Here is a 20,276-nt window from a genome sequence, read left to right as displayed (position 1 = left end):
AAGATAACTGTGGATCCGTCTTGACTGTCGGACAGATCCTTCACCTTGATTTCCCCTACAACTGTTTTGTACTCTGTGAAACTGGGCAGCTTAAGAGAAACCAGAGCTCCGGTATAGGAAGTTTCCCCAGTAGGACCTGAGGCCCCTGGAATGGCGATAAAAAGAGATCAATTGTGCTTGTGGCAGTTTTCCAGCAAGCAGGGCTTGTCTGGATGGATTGCACTGGGCCAGGTCCAATCAGAATGGCCCGGCGGGGAAGGGACAGGGACATCGGGCTGCAGAACGCTCATTCATTCGGGCAGCAGGGACAAGGACACTCCACAGACTGCAGGAGAAGCGGCCCTGGGAATATCGACGGACGCCCCTGGGGTTTTTTTTGTTTGTTTTGTTTTGTTTTGTTTGTTTGTTTTTTTGTCCAGCTGCCTTGGGAAGGAGAAAACCAAAACACGAAAGCCAGAGCTCCGCTGACTTCTGGTACTTAAGAGCAAGCCGTTCCCGGGAAGTCCCCATTGTACAAAATGCCCTTTTCCTGTGCATGGAGCAGCGTTCAGAGGGAAAGTAACTCCTGCAGAGTCCGAGATAACAGTCATGGGTTTCGGCAGTAAGAGAACAGTCAGGAACAGGTTTAAAAGCCAGGGGCACATGTGGCCTCGCTGCATCACGCTCCCTGGCGGGATAAAAATGATCTACCGTGGCGGTTACCAAGGCCGATCGTGGGACGCTGATGGAGCCTGGATTAAAAAGGTCACCAGCCCGCCGGGTGCCGGAAGCCACCGGGTATCCTTGCCCATGGCAGGGCCCACCTAGGGGTCTAACTGTCCTCCCACCTCCCCTTTCTGCGTGGTGATGGTGTCTGGACTCGCCACTCGAGGTAGGTTGAGATGGAAGGTATCCTCAGACATCAAGTGGGGGTCGCACTCAGCCAGGTCGGGGGGTGAGAGTGTCGGGTCGGCGAGCGGCCCTCACCCTAGATGTAGGCCTCCTTGCTGGTGGAGCTGCCGGCCTGGGGCTGCTCGGGACCATTTTCTGGGCGAACGATGTCTTCGCTGGGTTGGACCATGACTTGGATGCGCTGTGGGTACCGGGGAGGAAGGCATGAGGCTCTCTGGGGAAAATCCCAGGCTGGGATGAAGGGGAACCCACCGCTTCCCTCTCCTGCCCTCTCTTCAAGTGCATCCTGTCTGCTCTGCCTCCAAACTACACCCAAACTCCAGCCACATCCGCACATCCTGCACCCCTGCCACAGCCCCTCACTTGGGTTACTGCAAAAACTCCCAGTCAGCCCTCAGCTTCCACTCTCGCCTTCATTCCGTCCTCTCAGCAGCAGGAGAGTTCTGTGAAAACCAGACTCAGATCACGCCCCTGTACGCCTCAGGACCCACGGAAGGCTCCCATTTCACCAAGAGGCAGCGCCAAAGTCCTCCAAGGCCCTACATGACCTGGCTCCTGCCACCTCCCGGTCCTCAGGGTCCTCTCCTCTTCCTCACGCATCCACCCCATCTGCATGGGACTCCCGGACGCCCCGCAAACACAGCAGGCATGCTCCCGCCCCAGGGCGTTTGCACAGGCCTTGCCCTCTGTCTGGCACAGCCTTCCTCTCAGACAGCGGCAGCTTGCTCTCCGCCTCCCTAGGTCTCGGCTCAAATGCTTCGCCTTCTCAGTGAGGCCTCACCCAGCACTCCCTAAACCCCCTACCTACTTGATTTTTCTCTATAGTGCTCCTCCCCACCTCACATGCTTTTATTTTGTTAGTTGCTTATCTGCCTCTACCAGAATGGGAGCTCCAGGTGGGTGCAATTACTGCTTATCTTGTTCATGGCTGTGTCCCCGGCACTGACAGTAGTGTCTGGCACATCATCAGGGTTCCATCCATGTATGCTGAGTGGACGGATCCCCCACTGCCTTCGTCATCCTGCCCCGTCAGCTCACACCCTGGCCTCAGGTATGTCTTGGCCCTTTCTACCGCTGGGCCTTTGCACAAGCTGTGCCCTTTTCCGCAAGGGCATCCCCTTAACCTCTTGCCACGCTAAGACCCAGCTGCTATTTGAGGCTCTTCAGCATATCATGGAAAAGCAAAGCTTTGGAACTGCATTGGGAAGAAAGGGCTGAAAGCCCTGGCTCTGCTCACAGCTCCCCGAACTGGGAACCTGCTTACTCAACCCCTGTGGTTCCTCAGTTTCTTCATCTGAGGTTGGAGGAGGATGGCCCGGTAACTCCACGGCAGCACATAACCTGCAGCCCAGCTTCCCTGTGCCTTGGACCTGAGAGCGCTTCCCCTGGGTCTGGCAGGTGCATTTCCCAGGGAACCACAGTGGATAGCCACTCATCCAGGGCCTTCTGGGGCGGCCCTCACACTCTGACTCTCCACTTCTCCCAGTGGCATCTTTTCAGCCTGCACACACCTCATCAATGTCTCTTTGTGTGGCACCTCCAGCACTTCTTTGCTTCCCTCACGAATTCAGTGCAATTTAACAAAGTGCGGGCATGGACAGAGAACCCTATGTGATGGTGAGGCCCCTGCTGCGGGCAGCAGGTCTTTTGTGCTTTGTCTTTCCTTGCGGGTAAGACCACATGTTCTCTATATCAATCCTACAAATGAGATCTAGAGTGAGCCCTGAGCAAATGTGATCCCACCCTCCATCTGTTCCAAGCCCTTCATGACACCCCATTGCCGCCAGGATAAAGTCCAAAGTTCTTGTCCTGGTTTTCAAAGCCCTACATGATCTGGCTGGACCTGCTTACATCCCAGCCTCATCTCTTGTCACACCCTCTCCTCACACCCCTTTCCACTTTACCCTCCAGCCACACTGATCTCCCTTCAGTTCACCCAATGCAGTTTATACCCCTGGACCTTAGCACATGCTTTCCAACCTCTCCTCCCCTCCCTCTTCTAGGAACATTCTTTCTGCTTCTACTTTTAAGTTTGGTTTATCCCCAGGCCTCGCCTTTGTTATCCCCTCTTCTGGGAAGCCTTCTTTAATCCTCCTTAACCCAGGTAGGGCTACGGGAGGACTGTTTGCTCCGACCCCCTTGGCTTTCCCTAATCTCAGTGTCTCTAATACTCTACTGTCATTGGCTATTGACTTGTCTGTCTCCCAAGCTGGACTGTGGGCTCCACAAGGGGTGTGGCTGTGCCTGGCACAGTGGGAGAAGGGCTCTGGCAATTTGAAGGGTGGGGAAGGGCTTACCTGCTTCAGGGAGCCCTTTAAGGTGAGGAACATGTAGGCCATGTACCCGGGGATGAGGACCATGGAAGACAGAGCCATCAGCCAGCCCACACCCTGGCCCCACTTGGGGAAAACATAGTTTCCCATGGTGAGAGGCGTCATCTGCACAGCACTGAAAATGAACACGCCCTGGAAAGGGGGGAGGGAAGGGGAGGAGTCAGTCACCCAGGATGGACCACCCTGAAGCCAGCAGGCTGACTGCCCTCCACCCTTACCGCGAGGCTGACCCTTACAGAGGCCCAAGGTCTTAGGAGTCCTGCACTCAGCGCCACTGCTAGCACTTAAGGTGCCTTTGTGCATAATAGAAAAAGACACCCTCTCAGGGAAGATCAGTAGGAAAAGGCAACCCCTCTAGGGAGACTAATTAGAAAAGGGAACCCCTTCCTCCAAGTTCCCCAGCTTCAAAAGCGGAGCAAGGGTGAGGTATCAGCTCCCAGTGTGCCGCTGGAGGGGTCCCCTTACGTGGCACACAACATAGGCAGTGGCTCTGCCCCCACCTCAAGAACCTCGGGTGGCCTCTTCCAGGCCTGCCCCTGCTTCAGCTCCTGCTTGTGGGGATAAGGGACCCTGAGAAGGAGAGTCTCCAAGTGCCAAGAGCTTGGCCTTGGTTCGAATCCCAGCGCTGACTAGCTGGGTGATACTGGTTAGGTGAGCCCCAGATCCTGCAGCGGTAAAGTGGGACAATAATACCTCTTTTCTGAGGTTTGTGGAGGATGATATGATGTGTCTTGTACCGTACAGGGTGCAAAATAGATGCCCAACAAATGGTAGAGAGAAGTATTATTAAGGAACAGGGTTTGTGGGGGCCTCTTCTACCTGCTTCTGCCTCTAGAGGTTTCTCCCTGGACCTGAGTCCTCCCAGGGCTTGGTCTAGCCTCATCCTAATAGGGCTAGTCAGGCCTTGTTCTTACCGCCACGATGATTGGTGTGAAGAAAGACCAGCAGAGTTTCCACCAGATGCAGGGCCTGGATCCAACCATCTCTTGGATATTATCATAGAATCGGTTGACACCTGTGACATTGGGAGCAGAAGGGATGGATGAGCTGTGGGTGCTTCAGAGTCAAAGCCTGGTTCTACCACTTTCTCACAGTGTGACCATGGGCAAGTCACCTAACCTCACTGAGTCTCAGTTTGCTTGTACCGTGGGGGGTAATGCTCTGGGGGTCCTCGTTACCAGGTATTTTTCAATAGCCCAATTCTCACAGCAAGTGGGTTGTGTAGGTGAGCAAGTCACTTTAATGTGAAGATATCTACCAACAAAAGCAGACTGACAAGATGATCCCCCCCAACCCTTGCCACTCTCAGTGTCCCTCCCACTCAACATCTATCCCAGCCATTCCTTCAAAGGCTTTCCTGGGCAGGGGCTGTTTTTCCCTGATGGTCAGATGCTATAAGAAACTGGCAGTCTGCCGGATGCGGTGGTTCATGCCTGTAATCCCAGCACTTTGGGAGGCCGAGGCGGGAGGATCACCTGAGGTCAGGAGTTCGAGACCAGCCTGGCCAACATGGTGAAAGTCTGTCTCTACTAAAAAATACAAAAATTAGCCAGGTGTGGTGGCAGGCGCCTGTAATCCCAGCTACTCGGGAGGCTGAGGCAGGAGAATCGCTTGAACCTGGGAGGCGGAGGTTGCAGTGAGCCAAGATTGTGCCATTACACTCCAGCCTGGGGGACAAGAGTGAGACTTCATCTCAAAAATAAAATAAAACAAAATAAATAAAAGAAAAAGAAATTGACAATCAATTGCAAAGAAGAACTGCAAATCTCATGAAAAAGAAAAACCCCAAACCCCAAACTGGTGTCTCGAAGTTCACCAGAGTGGCTTTGGGCACTGCTCAAATTACAAGCAGAGTCACTGACCAGTGAGGATCTGACCATATTAGAACAGTTAGACAGAGAAGGTGTTCTTGGGAGTGTAAATTAGTGCAACCTCTATGTAAACCAGTACAGAGATTTCTCAAAGAACCAGAAATAGAACGACCATTTGATCTAGCAATCCCACTACTGTCTATCTACCCAAAGGAAAAGAAATTATTATATCAAAAAGATAACTGTACTCGTGTTTATTCACAATAGCAAAGATATGGAATCAACCTAAGTGTCCATCAGTGGACGCCTGGATAAAGGAAATACGGTATACATACACAATGGAATACTATTCAGCCATAAGATAGAATGAAGTCATGCCTTTTGCAGCAATGTGGGTGGAACTGGAGGCCCAACCTCTTAAGCAAAACAACTCAGAAACAGAATGTCAAATACTGCATGTTCTCATTTAAAGGTGGGAGCTAAACACTGGGTACAGGTGGAATAATAGACACTGGAGACTCAGAAGGGTGGGAGAATGGGAGCTGGGGTAGATGATGAGAAATTACTTAGTGGGTAGAATGTACAGCTGGGTGTGGTGGCTCATGCCTGCAATCCCAGCACTTTGGTAGGCTGAGGTGGGCAGATCATGAGGTCAGGAGATCGAGACCATCCTGGCTAACAGAGTGAAACCCTGTCTCTACTAAAAATACAAAAAATTAGCTGGGCATGGTGGTGGGCGCCTGTAGTCCCAGATACTTGGGGAGGCTGAGGCAGGGGAATTGCTTGAACCAGGCAGGTGGAGGTTGCAGTGAGCTGAGTTTGTGTCACTGCACTGCAGTCTGGTGACAGAGCAAGACTCTGTCAAAAAAATAAATAAAATAAAATAAATAAAAATAAAAATTAAAAAATGTACATTATGTGGTGATGGGTACACTAAAAGCCCAGACTTCACTACTACACAAGATATCCAGGTAACAAAATTGCACCCATATCCCTTAAATTTATACATATAGAACAAACATAAACAAAAAAGAAGGGACAATGACAAGAGGGATGAGGTGGTAGATATTGCAAAGGGGACACAAAATATCATGTTTCTTTAAACATTTGCTCTGATGGGACGATCAAAGGTGCAGGAAAGGATGTCTTCATTTTTTATTGTCATGCAGTTGGCTCAAGAAACTTAGGCCACAAAATAAATAAAATCAATGTTTCTTTTGTTATTTGTTTTAAGATAGTGCACACTTTTAATTACAGCCTAGCTTTTGTTAAATATATAACTTTAAAACTTTAAAAAATAGTTTTGGTTTCCCTTTTCTGGATAAAATCTCCAAAAACCCTTTTTATTCCGAAATTTATGAAGAAAGTTGGCACCTATTTTAAATGAATTCATTTAACTGCTCTTATATCTTCCAAACATGGGGGACCCCTGGACTAACCTCATTTAATTGTAATGTGACGAATAAATAAATACATAAATGTAGGGAGAAGACCTGGGGTTCAAATTGCACTTGTTGAATGATGACTGAAGAAAGGAATGAATAGATGAATGAGTGACTGAATAAGGGAGGAGGGGCTGATACTCACCATAAAACCAGGAAATAGAGACACATTCAAAGAACACGAGGAACAGCAGGCTCATGCCACTGGCAGAGTAGTAATCAAAGAGTTTGAAGACGTAAATGCCCCCCTGCAAGAGGAAGAGGTGAGAACAGGTGCATTGCCCCCGGTGGCCATTGCATCCAGTTCACAGATGACATGGACTCTGGAGGCTGATGGGGCTGGGATTAGGCTGCACTGCAGCAAGAAGTCTTCAGGGTAGAGTAGATGAAGCACTGAGGGCTTTGTGACCATGAGAGGTTGTGGACATTGACAGTCTGGGGATTGGGAAGGAAATGTCCAGGTGGTAGAGGAAAATGCCAATTTCTGGTAACGTTGGAGGGCAGAAAGAGGAGTTGGTCACCAGTGCCATCTTTTTACAGTGTAAATCAGTCATGTCTCTCCCCTGCTTAAAACCTTTCATGACTTAAAGGAGACAATAATATAACACATAAATAAGCAGAGAGAGAGAGATCTAATCCAAACCTATGCCATCCATCCCATCCCATTCCATCCCATCCCATCCCATCCCATCCCATCCAAATGTCTTGGCCTGCAAGGTCCGCATGGGCTGGTTCTTTGTCTCCCACCCATTGCCTCACTCCCTCTGTCTCCGCCACACTGGCTTCCCCCGCCACCCGCCCAGTCCCTCAAATGCCTCAGGGCTTTTGCACCTACTCTGATCTGTTTCCCCAGATCTTCGTCTGGCTGGCTCTTTCTTATCATTTAAGTCTCAGCCCAACTGTCGCTTTCTTGGAGAGAGAGACCTCCCTTGACTACCTTGTCTGAGGGAGCGCCCCTCCTGTCCCACTGGCCATTCTCTATTCTGCTATCCTCTTTTCTCCAGGGCACTTGACACTCTCCGAAATCATCTAATTTGTCTGTCAGTCTTATCCACCAAAACGTAAGCTCCAAGATGGCAGACACGGTAGTATCTGTCACATTAATTGCCGAATTTCCAGGGTCATGCCAGGCCCATAGTAGGTGTTCAACAACTATGAATGAAGGGATGAATGAATACTAACTCTGGAGCAGAACTACATTTGGATCTGGGGGGTGATTTGTGGATTATAAAAATCAGACCCGCAGCGCTGAACTCATGTTGCTAGAGTCATTTATATTTATTGTACAATTCACCTGCTATGTGAGCATTTCTCATTCATGTCAATAGAAAAGAAAAATGGGAATGAAAGAAAGCTTTGGCCAGTGTCAACTTCAAAGGCCCATCTCCAATTTGACTTTCTGGCTAATTTCTGTGGGCCTTTCTTTTTTCTTCCTTTTCTTTCTTTCTCTCTTTCTTTTTCTTTTTTCTCTTTCTTTCTTTCTCTTTCTTTCTCTGTCTCTCTTCTTTTCTTTCTTTTCTTCTTTCTTTTCTTTTCTTTCTTTCTTTCTTTCTTTCTTTCTTTCTTTCTTTCTTTCTTTCTTTCTTTCTTTCTTTCCTTTCTTTTTCTTTCTTTTTCTTGCTTGCTTTCTTTCTCTCTCTCTCTTTTCTTTCTTTCTTTCTTTTCTTTCTTCTTTCTTTCTTTTATTTTGAGACAGAGTTTTTCACTCTTGTTGCCCAGGCTGGAGTGCAATGGTGTGATCTCAGCTCACTGCACCCTTTGCCTTCTGGGTTCAAGTGATTCTCCTACCTCAGCCTCCTGAGTAGCTGGGGTTACAAGCACCTGCCCCAAAGCCATACTAATTTTTGTATTATTTATTTATTTATTTATTTTTAGTAGAGATGGGGTTTCACCACATTGGCCAAGCTGGTCTCAAACTCCTGACCTCAGGTGATCCCCCCGCCTCGGCCTCCCAAAGTGCTGGGATTACAGGCATGAGCCACTGCGTCCGGCCTTCTGTGGGCCTTTCAAAGTTCAATTCCTACATCTTCTTCTCCAGGAAGCAGTCCCTGGTGCCTCCAGTCCAGTTAGGTGCTTCATTCTCTAGCTCTGTCCTGTATGTCCTAGTTCAATGTTTGTGTTTCCCACCAGCCTGGAAGCCCCTGGAGGGCAGGGACCCCATCTGACTCACTGTTATGTGCCCAGAGCTTGGCACAGAAATGATGCTCAATGAAGGCAGGAAAGGCGGGATACAACAGAGGAGGGGAAAGGAGGCCCTGGGCGTGGCCCTGGGCAGTGCTGGGGGAGTGCCAGGTGCTTACTGAGCTTACCTGAGTGATGTTAGAGAGGCCGATCAGGTAGGAGATGATGCAGACAGCAGCAATGAAGAGCTCTCTGCGGTTGCGGAGGAGCCTGGGGTACTCATCCACCAGGGCTGTGATGAAGCCCTCCACAGTGCAGAACTTCAGGTGGGAACAGAGGTCAGCCACCTACAGCAGCCCCAGCCCCAATCCACCCAAAGTCTGACCTTCTAAGGAAGGATGGGAGGCCCAGCAGCACTGAGCCAGGAGAGCCCAGGGTTCAGCCTGATTCTGCCTGTGACTCACTTTGTGACCTCAGGAGAATCCCTTCCCTCTGGGCATCAGTTTCCCCTTCTGGAAAATGGAGAAGGTGGCTGAGCTGTTCCCTGAAGTTTCATGCAGTGGAACATTCTAGGGACCTGGAATTTCTGGTCATCTTCTTGGCAGCCTAAGAATGGCCTCCTCTCCCTGCTTACTCGGGGACTGAGGAGTCTGGGGGTGGAGAAGCTCCTGGGGTGCAGGGGGCGCCCTCACCTGGCTGTCAATGCCCAGCATCAGCAGCATGGAGAAGAAGAGGATGGCCCAGAGTGGGGAGATAGGCAGCTGGGTCACCGCCTCTGGGTATGCCAGGAACGCCAGCCCAGGGCCTGAACAGAGAAGGGCAAAAAGCAAGAAAAATAAAAGGTACTCAGCACCTACAGCCTTTCCAGCACATTGCCCATTTTCTAAGCCTTATTTCATTTCATCTTCAGAGTAATCTTTCAAGTGAGTGTTTTCAGCCCCTTTTTCCAGATGCAGAAAGAGGGTGGGGGATGAGGGGCCATAGTAATTGTGCCCAGAGACAAGAGGACCAGTGAGGAGCTGTGGCCATCATCTGGAGGGGGGACAGCATGGCCTGGCCAGTGGTGGGGATAGTGCAGGTGCAGAGAGGCAACCAGATAGAGATGTGGGGGGCGGAGGGGCAGGTCCTGGTATCAGCTGGCTTGCAGGGTGAGGGTGAGGGAAGAGTCCAGAATGATGCTGAGGTCTCCACCCTGGGCACTGGATGGTGAGACCCTTCTGTGATGGGGAGCATAGCAGAGGAAAAGGCTTTGGAGACTTGTTTGGCATGTGTTGCGTTTGAGTATTTGGTGCAGGTGTCTAAGAGATCAAGAAATCTTGGAATGAGAAGGAAAGATTGTAACCTCCCTGGGTCTGGCTCTGGATGGGGGCGGTGGAATGGTCTTGAAGGGGAGATTGCCCTTGAAGGGGAGATTAGAACCGGAGCAGAGAACGCTCCTTTCACGGGACCAGCGCACTTCTTCAAGGGACCAGTTGTGTGGCCTCCATGAGCCTCAGGGGCCTCTGCCCTGAACACAGTGAGTTCCTCCCATTGGCTCCTTGCCTGGCTGTGCAGAGAAGGGCTGTCTGGGGTTTTCCTTGGGTTCTATGGCATTGATGACTGTGTGGTGAGCAGACTTGGCATGGCCCACTTGGTGAGAACATTTTTGGAGCTGAGACAAAAGCATGGATTTGGGGGTCTTTGTAGTATGGTGATGAACATATCTGAATTGAGCCAAAGTTTATACTCCCAAGGCAAGAGTGGATCTTCTCCCCAAAATGTCCAGGTTTGTGCTGGATGTGCCAGTATAGCCAAGAGACTAAGAACCCAGGCTTGGGAGTCAGCCAGACCTGGGCTCCAACTCCAGATCTGCCACTTTCTAGCTCCATGCCCTCAGGAGGTGAGTCTCAGTTTCTCATCTATGAAGTGGGCTAACAATAGCATGTATCGCAAAGTGTTGAGAAGAATCACGGGTACAGTCCATGTAAAATGCTCAGTGCATTGCCTGGCACATAGGGAGTGCTCAAGGCTAGTGAGCCACAGTGGTGGTGTTAATGGTGATGATGGCAAAGGCCAGCATGGTTAGTGCCCCCACACCAGGAGCCTGGCCCCACACAGTGTTGCACTGACCTGAGGCCGCCACGTCAGCAATGGACCTCTTGGTGACATGGGCCATGAAGCCCACGATGGAGAAGATGACGAATCCTGCGAACATGCTGGTGCACGAATTGATGCAGCAGACGATGATGGAGTCCCTGGAGAGAGGGAGGGGTGGGGTCAGGAGGGTGGGACTGGCAGACAGTGTAGCTGCTGGCTGTGGTTATGAAGAGGTGGTCTGGAGGAGAGAGCTGGGAACAGGGCTACACATTGGGCCCCAGAAGCACAGGCCCTAAGAGCAAGCTAGGGGAGGGCAGAACCAGAGGATCGGGGTCAGGAAAAGGGGACAACAGGAAAGTCTGTGTCTCCAGAAGGAGTGACACAAAGGACTGGCTCAGGGAGAGGTTAAGCTAAGAGTGCAAAGTGGCCAAAGAGGGCCCTAACACATGAGTGTGGGGTGCGGACTCGAGGGGCTCGGCCAGGGATGAAGGGGCTCCCACAGCTGTCCTCTCCAACCTGTAGACGTTGTTGTGGAAAGAGTTGTAGCTCCCAAGAGCGATCAGGGACCCCAGGCCCAGCCCGTATGAGAAGAAGATCTGGGTCGCCGCATCTAGCCACACCTGTAGGCAGAATTATCAAAGGCCATCAACAGTAATCACCATAGCCATGGCTCACCAGGGCCTTCTCTATATGCCCACCCGCTCTCCCTGGCAACAAACCCGGTCTACAGTGAGGGTCAGAAAGATGTAAAAGCTTGTCTCAAAGCTGCTAAGCGGTGGCTCAGAATCCAGGCCGGGAGGAGCGCTCACCTCAGAGTCGGACAGCTTGCGGAAGTTGGGTGTGATGTAGAAGAGGATGCCCTCCTTGGCTCCGGGCAGCGTCACTCCGCGGAAGAACAGGATGATCAGCATGATGTAGGGGTATGTGGCTGAGAAGTAGACCACCTGGGAGGAAAGTGGGTGACAGGTGATGCCTCCTCCTGTACACCCTTGCTTCCTCCTCCCCCATTTCCCCTACATCCATATCTGTTGTGGCTCTGGCTTGATTCCAGTTCTTCCAACTCCAGGAAGCCTTCCCAGATCCTTGCTCTCCTTGGCCACTTTTCTGAAGCTCCTCCTTGGAGTCTGAGCCAACCAGCTCACATTTGGTGTTTCCCTTCCCCTGTTTCGTCCTATTTTTTGACTTCTAAATTATCCAAGTAATGCATGTGGTGACAGGAAAACTTTTAAATTACATATGCACACACACACATAAAATGAAAGTTCCCTTCACCAGCACCTAGAATGTAAGTTATGTGGGGGGGCAAGGCTTGTGTTGTTCACATCCCCATACCTAGAACAGTCCACCGTATATAGTAGATACTCAATAATTGTCTAGCGAACATATAAATGCATGGATGTCCCTACTTTAATGCTCTTCTGAAATTCTCCTTTGCAGATGTAATCACATTTTCTTACAAAATGAGGTTCAAATTAGGTACTTGCTTTTCCATGTAACATGTTTAGAATTAAAAAACAAAACACAATACATACAGGTTTGTTTCTCATTTTGTTTACTAAACATTGTTTTATTGCCTCATGAACAATTTGACATTTTAATTACACAAAACAGTCCCTCAGAAGGTCCTACCATTCTCTTTTTAAGTTTCCCCACTGTTATGCGTTTAGGTTACCTCCAATTTTATGTGACTCTAAATAATACCACATTAAATACCCCTGTATCTTCAGCTACAAAATTATTATACCACTCCTGGGAAAAATTTCTAGAGGTGGAATTACTGAGTTAAAAGGAACAAATTCATCACAGGCTTTTGATCCCTATTACCTTGTTGCCTTCAAGAAATGGAACTTCACCTGGTATTACAGAGAGTGTCTTCCTGTCACAAGACCAGCACTGGGTATCCTCATTTAAACAATTATTTTTTGTCAAATTGATCATCATTGTCTAAAATCGTATTTCTTTGCTCACTAGTGTGGAAGAGCAATGTTCAAGTTCGATGACCTTTGTATCTCAGAGTCTAATGTGAGCCTGTTTCCCGGTCAGCATGGACAATTCACCAGCTTAGCTTCACCTCCATGACTTGACCCTGAGATTCTGCAGGATTAAGGAAGGCAGCCACAATCCAAGAGAAAACCCACTGTACTTGGAGCTAGGAAAAGGGAATTCAAAGGCATCTGTGTCACCCACAAGTTGTGTAACTTAGGGTCAATGTCGTATTTTCTCTTAGCTTCACTTTCGCTTGTCTGGAAACAGGCACAGTCACAGCCACTGCTCAGAAAGGTCAGTCACATGGGGACATACTGCAGGCTTATTATATGTCGCCTCGGTCTCATACTTCCCCTGCCTTCTGTGTTCAGTGTGAAGCCAGGCACATAGTAGGTATTCAACAAATGCTTGTGGATGGATTGGTTGACATCCTCAATATATGCAGTGAGGGGGCCCTACTCTCTGTCCCCAAGAAGTGGCCAGTCTCTTAATGTAGCAGGAACTCTAATTACCACTCCAAAATGATTATAATTAATACTATGTGTAAGGCATATGCTAAGCATTCTACTCATCTCCCTCGGTCTTCGTGACAACCCTGTAAGGTACTGTTGTTGTGACCATTGAACAGATGAGGAGACTGAGGCTCAGAGAGGTGAATGGCTTGCTCAAGTGCACACAGCTAGAAGCTCAGGGACTGAGATTCAAACCCTTCCATAGCCCATAAGCCCTATACTTTTCTGCCCCGAAAGTTACACTGGGAGACACTTGTGTCCTCCTCCGGCATCCTTAGTCCTAGGAATGGATCAGAGAGATTTTTACACCAGCCTTGGATTTGAGAACCCACTGGGTCCAGAAGTTCCCACTAGATGGAACTAGGGCCGCTTTTCATCAACTTTGCCAAGTGTGGAATTTGTTAAGGTTCTGCTTGGTTCATTTCTACTACTGCTTCTAGAACCTTGCATCCACTTCTTGGGTAGTTCTGACCTTCCCGCCTCCCGGCTTATTCAGTACAAATCTCTTCTCTGCCCTTGACTTGCCATAAGATCTGAGACAACACACTTGCCCTCTGGGTTCCCTTCAGGTCAAGGCCAGTGATAGACTCTGCTATATTCTGTCCCCAAGCTCCTGGGGTAGGGCTTGAAAGGGAAAAGAGGTGGAGTAAGGCCAGTTTTCCACCTTCCAGGTGTCCCTGGGCTGGACATCCCAGCTTGGCGTTTGCTCTGCACTTGCTGATAATAAAAACAAGAGCAATAACAACCCCCCTTGCTAGATGCTGAGTGCTTGACAAAATCACCACCTCATCTGATTATCCTAATAAACCAACAGATAAGTATAATTATGAGCCCCGTTTTACAGAGAAGGAAACTGAGTTTCTTCTCTGTAAAACGGGGCTCATAATTATACTTATCTGTGAGGCAAAATGACTTGCCTGAGCTCACAGCTAGTAAATGGTGAGGTTGGGATCTGAAATCATGGACTGCTTAACACAGAGCCTGAGCCTTTAACCATTAACCTATTCATCTCTGTTGTTCCTCAGGGGTCAGGATGTGAAGCTGTCATCTCTGGAGCTTCTGCACCTAGCACAAGGCTTGGTGCAGAGCAGATGCTCTGGGAAAGTTTGTTCAACAGTCCAGGAGCAACATTTGCCCTCTGTTTTCAGTTGCCTCTGTTGGGCCCAGTGGAATCCCATGGGACTCGCTGTGAGCTTCCCACTGTGCTGTGTGCCTGACTCGCACTATTTCCTTTCATCCTCATAACCACCCTAAAAGGTAAGATAATGTTATTATTCCCATTTTACAGTAAAAGAAACTGACACACCGAGTGATGAAGGGACCTGCTTAACTCAGGGTTAGATGGGACTCCTGGGAGTTGTGGGCAGAGCTTCCTTTGTAGACCTGTTTGTCTATCCAGTGCCCTTCTGTCCCCACTGTGCACATATATCCCTTACCTTTCCAGTCCAGCCGACACCCTTCCAGATACAGAAATATACAAGGATCCAGGCGATGGCCAGCGTGATGGCCAATGGCCAGCGGATCTGACCTGGCTTATCCAGCCCATCCGTCATCTGATGCATGTTGCGCCTAGTCAAACAGTGGAGGGAGGAGAAAGTCACACAGAGCTGGTGGGAGCTGGAGTGATCGAGGGGTGCCCAGGGCATGGCCACAGACGTATCCCCACCCTGGAACTGTGCTGACACCATCATCACCGTGATTCAAGAGGTAGCTGGGGACCGCAAGGCCCATTATACTAATCGGTAGAAAGTGCTGTTTGGTCAAGAGATCAAAGAGGACAGGACCTGCCAGGGCCTTAGTCAGCCACCACTACTGCTCATCTGGATGGCCCGGTGGCCTCCTAGTGGGACGCTGCCTTCAGTGTTCCTCTGTCCCCTCTCCAGCCCCAGAGAGCCTTCTAAATTGCAAGTCTGATCATGTCACTCCTCTGCTTACTGCAATGAATAGCACCCGCTTGTTCTCAGAATGAAGCCCAAACTCCCTGGCCAGCCTTTCAAGGCCCTTGCATCTCTCTCTCCTCTCAGCACTCACTGCAGCCTGCTTGCCGGTGCCTGGCCTGACCTCATCTGCCTCCCAGCCTTCACACTGTTCCTCTCCAGCACCTGTCTGCCCTGCAGTTTTCTCCTCTAGATGCCACTCCCCACCTGGGCTAGTCCAGGGGCCTCCCTGAGGTCCCCGTAGCCCAGCTGCCTGTGCTTCCCTCCTCTCTGCACTGGCCACCTGGTGGTGCCATTGCCTGTCTGCACGTCTGTGCCTGTCATCAGTTGGCACATAGTAGGAGCTCAAGAAGCGTTTACTGAATAAATGGTTGAATGAAAAGTTCGAACGTGCCTGAGAGCGGCATATGGGAGCTGCCGGAAAGCAGAACTCACCGGAGCAGAATTTGATTTTTATTTGTAAGGAAACAGTGTAACCACGGACATTGCACCATGAAGAGATCAGGCAACACTGATTCTGACACTGCCTGAGAACAGTTCCTCCTGGGAGCTTATCCAAGGTACTCTGGGACCTTCTAGACTGCTCCTGGATCCCTCAGAGCTGTCCAGCATGGATGCTTCCTTCATGCCAGAGAAATTTGGGCCCCAGCACCTCACTGTGTCACATCAGTGCCCCCCAACACACATCTCTACAGGGTACTCCCCTGAAGATACAATCAGCATGGCCTTCACTATGGCCGGGTGTGTGTGCATGTTTATTCCAAGTGACTCTAGGTTCGTAAGTAGATTGGGCCGGTTTTCAGGATGAATCAGGATATGCTCGACCTCCATGTGATTCTAATTGGCTATGCTGGTTATTCCCCTCCACTCGCCTCTCTGATCCACTCTCCCCCTTGACCACTCTGTGCCAGGCCCCAGGATGCTGACAACTATGGCTACATTATCTGGTCCTCTGCCCTCTGGCTTCTAGCTGAGTTCGATCACCGGGAAGCGCTGGCAGGAGATTAGAGGCAGAGATGTTGGGGAATATATTGTCCCTGCTAGACCGTGGCTTTGTGGGTAGCTGGGTTTCGCTATCAAAGGTCAGAGTTTGTGTGTCTTATGGCTCCATCTATGGTCCAACTCTTTCTGGGGAGAAAAGGCTTTCAGCATCCCTTGTGGCTGCCTTAGCCCTTGCCCTGCCACAACTCTGCAAGTATAGTCATGTATCACTTAACAACGGGGATATGTTCTGAGAAATGTGTTGTTAGGCAATTTTGTTGTTGTGTGCATATCATAGCGTGTACTCACACAAACCTAGATGGTGTAGCCCGCTATACTCCTACACCATATGGTGTGGCCTATTGCTCCTAGGCCACAAACCTATACAGCACATGACTGTACTGAATATTGTAGGCAAATGTAATGCATTTCTGTACTAGACATGTCTAGATGTAGAAAAGGTAAAGTAAAAATATGGTATTATAATCTCATGGGACCACCATTGTATATGTGGTCCGCTGATGACCAAAATGTCATGTGACACATGACCGTAGCCCCTGGCTGACATTCCCCGTCCCTGCCATCCCCTGATGGCCCCATACTCACTCCCAGAACTCTACCACAGCGCTGGTCATGTTGGTGGTGTTGACCATGCTGTAGTTGGAGAAGCAGCGGTCCGTGTTCCAGGGGTTGTCGCACTGTTTCCATGGCAGTGTCTGCAAGGACACAGTCATGAGGACACATCCCGCTGGGCTCCCAGGGTCTGGCATGAGTGGTCCCAGTGCACCCTGCCCACCCTCATGGTCCCCAAGCCTCCTCACACCTCCCCTTCCCAGCAGCTCTGGGAGGTAAGTAGCATTATGATCCCCATGTGACAGATCAGAGAGGGATAGTGACTTGCTTGAGAATACACAGCTACTAAGTGCCAGGGCTGAGATTTGAACCTCAACCTGTTCACTATGAAAACAGCCTTCCAAGCTGCAGCCGGGGCTACTTCCCCACCATGTGACCTTGGGCAAGAGATCTTGCCCATCTAACTCTCACTGCGACGACACCAGCAAACACTTACAGCGCTTGTTCTCTGCCAGGCGCAGTTCTAAGTTCCTTACACATATCTGCTCCTTAATCCTCACAAGAACCCTATAAGGTGGGTTTCACTTTTTGTTTTCTTTCATTTTTTAATTTTGATAAAATTATACATAACATTTACCATCTTAACTGTTGGTGAGTGTATAGTTTAGAAGCATTAAGTATACCCATAATGTAGCTCCCTTAGCCCTGCCACACCTCTGCAAATACAGTCATGTGTCACTTAACAATGGGAATACATTGTGAGAAATGTGTTGCTTAACATTGTCAGCATCCAGCTTCAGAACTTTTTTCATTTTGCAAAACTGCAACTCCACCCACTAAACAACAACTCCTCATCCCGCTACTCACAACCCCTGGCAACCATCATTTTACTTTCTGTCTCTATAAATTTGACTACTCTAGGGAACTCATATAAGCAAGATCATACAGTATTGTATATTTGTGACTGGCTTATTTCACTTGACATAATATCCTCAAGGTTCATCCACGTTGAAACACGTGCCAGAATTTCCTTCCTTTTAAAGGCTGAATTATATTCCATTGTATGTATAGACCACATTTTGCTTACCAATTCATTTATCAATGAACACTTGGCTTGCTTCCACCTTTTGGCTACTGTAAATAGTGCTGCTGTGAACAGGGGTGTACAAATATCTCTTTGAGAGCCTGCTTTTCATTCTTCAGGTAGCTACTCAGAAGCAGAATTGCTGGATCATATGGTAATTCTATGTTTAAGTTTTTGAGGAACTAGGGCAGATTCTAATTTTATTTCCATTTTGTAAATGAGGCACTGACACTCAGAGAGGTTAAGTCTCTTTTCTGAAGTTGCACAGCTGGTATATAGTAGAGTCAGGATTTGAACCCAGGCTGTCTGTGTCCATATAAAATGGACTAACAATACACACTTTAGAGGGGTGTCATGAGGATTGGATGTGAGCCTACAAGGAGGGTCTGGCTCACAGGAGATGCTAAATTTGTGAGGCTATGGCTGTTGTGGGGAGACCAAGGCCCACAAAAGACAAACCAAGTTCCCCACTCCTGGAGGAATGACCTTGTCAGCAGAGTGGTGGCCACGGCAGGCGGAGGGTGGGCTCTGGGTGTGGCTCCTGCTGGAGGGGGTGGCCAAAGGGACCACTCACCGTGGTGAAGGAATTGTACAGGTAGTAGATGGCCCAGGAGATGATGACGATGTAGTAGATATTCAGCCAGAATGAGAGCACAGCAGCCGCAAGGCCCACGCCTGGAAGCAGAACGCAGACACACATCCATTTAATACAGACTTAAAATGAACTGTCCTGGCATGTTCCACGACCTCTACAATCTTATTGATCTCAGAGACAGGCATTACTGAGGACACTGAGGCTAAGAGAGAGACAGTGACTTGCTGAAGGTCATGTACATCTGGCAAGCCAGGGTGCCAGGACTCATGTCTGGGGCCCAGTGCAGACTGGTGGCAGGCAGGGCTGGGGTCTCAGCTTGCTGGACGAGGTGGGGCCCAGGCCCTCGGTCAGTGAGCATGACTCACCATGTATCTACCTGGGTGCCTGTCAGGCGCTGAGCACGAGGCAAAGCAAGTCACACCCAGCTCTCTCAGGGGAAATAAATGGGCTAACAGGACAGAGCAGGCTGATGTGCGGGAGATTCTGAATTGGGCCTCTCCACCTCCAACTCCCTAGTTTCTGACCAGCACTGTCATCTGCCACCTGGCCCCTTGCAACAGCCCTCACTCTGCTCAGGCATGCACCTGATGGACGGATATGTGATGTCAGCCCTGGTCTGGGTAGACAGCTCCCTCTCTCCAGAGGGGTAGGGGTGTGTGTGGGCAGGGGCACCACCACCCAGGACTCCGCTCTGCAGACTTACCCTTGAACATAGGAGCCAGCTTCCATACCCCCAGCCCCCCGATGGAGGTGTACTGGCCCAGGGAACACTCTAGCAGGAAGAGTGGGACCCCCGCAAAGATGAGCGTCAGGAAGTAGGGGATCAGGAAGGCTCCTGCAGGGGAAAGAAGACAGAGCTCGCGGCCCCAAGACTTTCAAGACCTGCCCTGGTAGAGGGAGTGCCATGGTTCTGGGTCCCCATCCAGGATTTCTGTATACCTGCCTCAAAAGTAGGACCCACAGCCAACTGCAGGCCCAAGGACAGCCTTACGTGAAATACATCCCATTTTTTGCAGGTGAATAGATGAACTTCTTGGTATCATTAACAGAGGACAATCGTCCTTCAGGAATCTTTTGATAAAGGGATAAGAAACAAGAAATGGGGCCTGGTGCTCCCTCTGGAGTCTTTAGGGGGGCTTTTCTCCTACAGTTGCCCCAGAAAAGTGCCTAAGCAGGATCCTTTTTGCAGGGTCCAGACCCAGCCAGGAGGTCTCCAGGCCAGCACCTACCCCCACCATTTTTCCCGCAGAGATAGGGGAACCTCCAGACGTTGCCCAGGCCGATGGCATAGCCCACACAGGACATGAGGAAGTCGAAGCGGCCCTTCCATGTGTCCCGGTCGGGGAGGTCCGCTGCCTTCTTCTGCACCTTGACCACCAAGGTTTTGGGCTTGTCATTGGCCACAGGGGCCTCGCTGACCTCGGTGGAGATCTGCCCATCAGCCACCTTGCTGCCGTTTGTCGCCATGTCTCGGAATTTGGACGCAGGGGTCCTGGCAGATGGACGTGCGATGTCAGCCCCGGTCCACGTGGACAGCAGTTTTGCGGCTCAAGGGCACCCTAGGAGGACAGGGGTAGGGTGACAGGCACAGAAAGAGAGTATGACCTTGGAGTTGCCTCACCCTAAAATGACAAAAACAAAATAACCCATAAACAAACTAGGGGCTTGAAAAGGCTCTCTGTAAGCCCTCTTCCTCTCACCCGCCCTTGCTCCTGGAGGAAGGAAGGTGACTTTTGTTTCCCAAGACACAGCGATGCTTCCTGGCCTAGCTTCAACTCCGGCCATCTGTGTCCAACCCTCTGTTGTATGTCCTGCTCAGAGGAGAAATCTGAGGCCACCAAACTTCCAACAGGAAATATTAAGTATTTAATCATAAAATCTTTAACTTTGCCTTCAAGGATGCAATTGGGAGCCTTGTCCCACTCTGCAGCCAT

General features: G+C 49.9%; 1 protein-coding gene across 1 annotated transcript; it reads right to left on the bottom strand.

Annotated features, from left to right (window-relative positions):
- Positions 1–232: 232 nt before the first annotated feature.
- SLC6A1 (solute carrier family 6 member 1) lies at positions 233–19,826 on the bottom strand. Its single transcript, XM_030927898.1, has 14 exons — positions 19,572–19,826; positions 19,046–19,177; positions 18,322–18,422; positions 16,697–16,806; positions 14,609–14,741; positions 11,484–11,618; positions 11,191–11,294; positions 10,708–10,832; positions 9,291–9,403; positions 8,787–8,918; positions 6,623–6,725; positions 4,139–4,239; positions 3,189–3,356; positions 233–1,072 (listed from the first exon to the last, which is right to left on the bottom strand). The coding sequence occupies exons 1-14, from the start codon at positions 19,807–19,809 to the stop codon at positions 968–970; spliced, it is 1,800 nt and encodes a 599-aa protein (XP_030783758.1). The 5' UTR covers positions 19,810–19,826; the 3' UTR covers positions 233–967.
- Between the last annotated feature and the right edge of the window lie 450 nt (positions 19,827–20,276).

This window comes from Rhinopithecus roxellana, chromosome 1 (genome assembly GCF_007565055.1).
Source record: "Rhinopithecus roxellana isolate Shanxi Qingling chromosome 1, ASM756505v1, whole genome shotgun sequence".
Lineage (NCBI taxonomy): Eukaryota > Metazoa > Chordata > Mammalia > Primates > Cercopithecidae > Rhinopithecus > Rhinopithecus roxellana.
This window is presented reverse-complemented; position numbering and strand designations above follow the sequence as displayed.